Source organism: Apus apus, chromosome 6 (assembly GCF_020740795.1).
Source record: "Apus apus isolate bApuApu2 chromosome 6, bApuApu2.pri.cur, whole genome shotgun sequence".
NCBI classification, from domain to species: Eukaryota; Metazoa; Chordata; class Aves; order Apodiformes; family Apodidae; genus Apus; species Apus apus.
The window spans coordinates 17085763-17091035 of NC_067287.1; the positions used below are offsets into that span (position 1 = coordinate 17085763).

Below are 5273 nucleotides of genomic sequence, written 5' to 3' on the forward strand. Positions count from 1 at the left end.
TCCCTGCTGCAGCAGGATGGGGAGACACGGGGATGGCAGTGGAATGGGGAGGCATAAGGGTGGCAGCAGGATGGGAAGGCACAGGGAAGCCCCTCACTGGGCCCCTCACCCAGGACAAGACCACACAGGAATGTGGCCGGAGCAATCCCACTCCACCAGGCTGATGGAGGCTGCGTGGCTGCAGCCGCCTCTGCACGGCAGGAATGACTGAGTCACCCAGATCAGCGGGGAGGTCTCACGGCAGGCGGGCAGGCTGCCTGCCCCAGCCCAGCTGCACAGGATTCCCTTCCCACCCCTTCCTCCCAAAGGACCGGATGCAGCAGTTCAGTACAAAACGTCTCCAGCCTTTACTAATATAGATATTAAAAAAAAAAAAAAAAAAAAAGGAAGAAGAAAAAAACAGAGTGACAATAATTTCTGAGTAAAAAACAACACGACAAAAATTCCTTTGTGACCCCAGCTGAGATGATGAGAAATGCCCCAGTGGCTCCTGGCTGAGCCTGACTGAGGGCACTGTGTCTCCCCCTCTGCGAGACCAGGGTCCAGCCGCACACAAGGGGGTCCTGGCCTCATGGCCAGAGTGGGAGGGAATGGGCTTTGGTCCAACGGCAGCTGGCCAGGAGCAGGGCAGAGGAGGCGGGAAGGACAGCCCCTGCCCTCTGCACAGACATTTCTCAGCAGGCCAGCCCCATGGCTGACACCCGTGTCAAGACTCCACACAGGACAGCCCCTCTGGCCACATCAGCACCAGCACCACCAGGAACCCCCGTCCCTCCTCTCCCCACTGTCCCCTCTGCCTCAAGCATAATGCCAGCCTGGCGCCCTGCCCCATGGTTCAGCCCGGCCAGCCGGACCCCCAGGCTTGGTTCCCCTAAACCCCCACGCTGTGGGAACAATGCTGACTTCACCAGCATGCACAGCACTGGCTGGTGTATCGGCAGGTGGCAGGGGGATGAGAGGGCATGGGGAGGCACAAGCAGAAGATGCTGCAGGAAAAGGGTGCAGGAGGAGGACAAGGGGGTGAAACAGGAGATGGGAGGCACAGGCCCAGAACAGGGATCAGGAGCAGATTATAAAAATGCCGGGGTGCACACGCTGGCAAGTTTATAAAAACATACAAAAATAAGATATTCCCTTTGTGAAAATTAAGTAGGAATGTCCCTCAAGGCCCCCATCCCTGCCACTGCCCACCAGGACAGGGCTGCCCAGCCAGCCCTGCCAGACAGGCACGTGTCACTCTCCACCCTGCACTCCAGGCAGGTTGCCTGTCCCACGGTGGTGGCAGCAGCCGCTCTGGCAGAAACTGATGTCCCTGGCGACATTCACAGCCCTGTGGGGAGCAAAAAGCAGGTTAGCACCCACCCAGGAAGAACAGCATCCTCTTCCCAGGGGAGGCCAGGGGCAGCCCTCACCCAGTGGACCAGATCTGTCCCCCTCCACAGCTCACCTGTGGTCCTGTCACAGGCAGTGGTCCCCTTCTCGTGGGCGAGGTTGAGGCGGTTCTGCTCGGCGGCGATGCCATTGGCCTCAGGGCTGCTGCTGCGGGCAGGGCTGGGGGACTGGAGGGGGGGCTGGAGGTGGAAGGCCACCTCCAGGTGCTCCTGGGCCAGGCGCAGGTGCTCACGCAGCCGGGCCAGCTCATGTGCTGGGGGAGCCCCGGCCAGGGTAAAGTGCCCTGCTGCCTGTGCCAGGCTCTCCTGGTAGTCCAGCTTGCCATCGGGCAGTGGGGCTCGCAGTGGCTCCTTCTTCAGTGAGTGGTAGGTAGGGGGTGCACTGGGGGCTTTCTTGGGGTACTGTGGTGAGGGGCTGCTGCTTGTTGGGAGTGGGGAGCTATTGGTCTGGCTCAGGGCATCACGGATGCGTCCCACACCGAGGTGCAAGAGCTCACAGAGGTTGAGGAAGAGGCAGAGCCCGCTGACAGCGTACATGACGAGAAGGAAGATGGTCTTCTCTGTGGGGCGGGAGACAAAGCAGTCAACGGTGTGTGGGCAGGGGCTGCGGCTGCAGACATAGGAGGGGCTCACCTCGAAGCGATACAGCAGGTACTGCCCGAAGAGGAAAGCCATCTCCAGCAGTGAGCGGCACAGCAAGTGCAGCACATAGGCACGCATCAGCCCGTCCTGCTTGATGCGGCGCCGGCCGTCATGCTTCTCTCCGCCCTCTGGGCTCTTCTCCTTCTCCACCTCGATCTCTTCAAAGATCATGGGGTCTTCTTCATTATCATCCTCTGCCTCTTCATAGTCCCGCCCGGCTCCTCGGCGTACCACTGGCATGCGTGCCCGCTGGGCTCCCGGTGCCCGGCGCCGCAAGGACTCAGGCATGCGAGCAATGCGGTGCATGGCGAAGCCCAGGTAGAGGACAGATGGCGTGGCCACCATGATGATCTGGAAGACCCAGAAGCGGACATGCGAGAGGGGGGCGAAGGCATCGTAGCAGACATTTTCGCAGCCAGGTTGTTGCGTGTTACAAACAAACTTGCTCTGCTCATCATAGTAGATGGATTCACCCCCCACAGCCGTCAGCACGATGCGGAAGACAATGAGGACAGTAAGCCAGATCTTGCCCACGAAGGTCGAGTGGTTGTTGATCTCCTCCAGGAGCCGTGTCAGAAAACTCCAGCTCATTCTGTCCAGGCAGTTGGCTCAAACTCTGCACGGAAGGGGTAGGCAAACAGGCACTGAGCAAACCCATGGGCACCTCACCAGGTCCCGCCAAACCACCAGCCTCCACCTCAGCCCCAACATCCCTTCCCTTACCCACCAGGTACACAAACACAGCCCTATGCATGCACGCATCTCCCCAAAACCACATCCCCCGCCCAGCACCTCCTCCCCACACTCCTGTCCACATCCTGCTCCCCCCACCCTCACTGCCAGCCAGGTGGGCAGCGGAAAGGCTGGGACGTCCCAGTTCCCTGCAGGACATATCTGGCGGAACAGTCAGCACAGCCACAGTCAGGGTAAACATGGCAGCATGGAGTAGCACCAGCTAAGGAGGGCAAGGGGACAGGCAAGGGACTGACACAGCCTCCTCCACCCACAGTGTCACAGCACCCGTTTGCCACCTGGTCCTGGGCAGGGCCCCAACCAGTGCCACACCCCGCACCATCACCCACACCCTCCCATGGGGGTCCACAGGCCCCTGGAGGAGGGCAGCAGGGTGCTGGCAGCACAGCAGGGTGCTGGCAGCCCCTCTGGCCCATTGTAGCTTCCAGCCCTGAGTCCCAGCCAAGGGGGCTATCCCAAGCATCATCCCCCTCCACGTGCTCATGAGCCAAGTCCTCTGCACCCCACAGCTCTCCCTCAAGGGCTTGGAGAGATGCAGCATCACTGCCTCAACAAATCTCCATGCTGTGCCCTCTCTCCTGTGAGACCCCAACTCCCCCATCCTTACAAGCCCTTGAAGCCCACAGTGACCGGTGCTCAGAGCAACCCACAGCCCAATGGCAAGAGCTTGGGGGGGAGCAGAGGAGTAGGCAGGAAGGTGATGGTGAGGGGCAGCATGAGACAGCCAAGAAATTGCAAAGTCCCAGCAGCTGAACACTGGAGGTAAGGGAGGAAATTACAAGGACTGTGCCACAGCTCCTGGCCAAAGGAGAAGACGCAAGGGGAGGCACCCCACTGCCACCCCCAGTTTTGGTAGCTTGTGCATGAGCTGCTGCCAAGAGCAGCAGGTGGCAGGAATGCCCACGGCAACCAGAGGGGACATGCATCCACAGAGTTCCCAGCCTCCCTCACATCTTGCCTGCTCTCTGGACAGCCCTGTCTTGTCTCCTCCGGCCAGAGAACATCCCTGTGGATGTTGGTTCCTGCTGCGCTCACACCACTATTGTCTAGAAGAAGAGGATATTTTTGGCTTAGCTCAGCCTGCGCCTCCACTCCCGGGCCCCGATCAACCTCACCTGAATTGAAAAGACCCTCCAACACAAGCACAAGTACCTGCACCCGGGAGGCACTCTGGTGACAGCCTGGTGCTCAGCAGAGCATGCTGAGTGTGGAAAGTGGCACAGGCCAGCAATAGGAACTCAAACCCTACCCATCAGGGCTACCATTCTCCCTGTGGCTGAGCACCATGAAAGGTCTCACCACTGCCCTGTCCCCCTGGCGCAAGGCCCTATCCCCTAGGACCCCAGGGGAAGGAGCATGCTTTGTGTATGTATTTAGGTCTTGCCTGGAAGCAGCACGCTGCCCTGGCACCCGGGTAAGGGGCTGGGGACAAGACAAGCGGACAAGGCTGGCAGCCCCAGGAGATGCCAACACCAGAGAAAGAGAAAGCACACATGTGGGCAGTGCCGTGGTGACCAATGAAGAGTGACACTGGGACAGACCTCAACCTCAGGAGCCCCAGTGGTCACCGCCAGGGCAGCACAGAGCTCCTCACATCCCTTCCCCCCGCCCAGGGCAGACCCCCAGCGCAGGTATCTAGAGCCCAGCTCTCTGCCCCGGGGTCCGAGCGGCACGGCCACCTCCCAGCCACGCCGTGACTCAGGACCAGCGCCACGTGCCTTGGCCGGGCCCGACACCTACGCCCCCAGCCCTGTCCACCCCGGGCTTCCCCACCTGGGACACCAGGCCCCTCTGCACCAGCCTGCCCAGTCCAGGAACCCCCCATATCCCCAGCCCTGCCCACCCCGGGCCCCCCGCCTGGGGCCCCCAGGCCCCCCCCGCACCAGCCTGCCCTGTCCAGGGACCACCAATCTTCCCAACCCACATTAGGGCCCCCTGTGCCACAGCCCACCCCGGGGCTCGCCAGCCCTGCCTGCCCGGGGACCCCTGTCCCACTGACACCGGACAGCCCACCCTTTGGCCCGCTGACCCCTGCCAGCCTGGGGACCCAGCCCCAGCCTTCCCGGGGTCCCCAGCCCCACTGACCCCAGCACATCGGGTGCCTGAAGCGCTGCAGACCCCGTAATGCCCGAGATTCCCACCCTCTCGATCCTCCCTGCCCGCGGCCCCAGGCTCCCTTGCCCGCAGCCCACGGCTGGGGCTTCCGCCCTCCGCCCCCTCCGGGATTCCGGCGCCTGCCCCACCTGTCTCCCCCGGCCCCACCGACCCGTAGCCCACCCGTAGCCACCCGCTCACCGGCCCCACTCACGATATGCCGTGACGAGCGGCTCCCGCCGTCGGCGGCGGACAAAGCGATGGGGCTGGCGCGCTACCGCCTCCCGCAGAACAAAGGGGCCTGGGGCCGCCCCGCCCCGCGCCAACCAACGGGAACACTCGGTGCGGAGCTGCTGCCTCCTCTTGCCCCGTCCCGGCGGGTCCTGCGCCCGC

The 5273-nt window shown here is 62.5% G+C and overlaps 1 protein-coding gene across 1 annotated transcript; it reads right to left on the minus strand.

The window, feature by feature from the left end:
* Nucleotides 1–1087: 1087 nt before the first annotated feature.
* On the minus strand, nt 1088–5273 carry LOC127386705 (gap junction gamma-1 protein-like). Its single transcript, XM_051624171.1, has 3 exons — nt 5095–5273; nt 1448–2649; nt 1088–1330 (listed from the first exon to the last, which is right to left on the minus strand). The coding sequence occupies exons 2-3, from the start codon at nt 2622–2624 to the stop codon at nt 1323–1325; spliced, it is 1185 nt and encodes a 394-aa protein (XP_051480131.1). The 5' UTR covers nt 2625–2649; nt 5095–5273; the 3' UTR covers nt 1088–1322.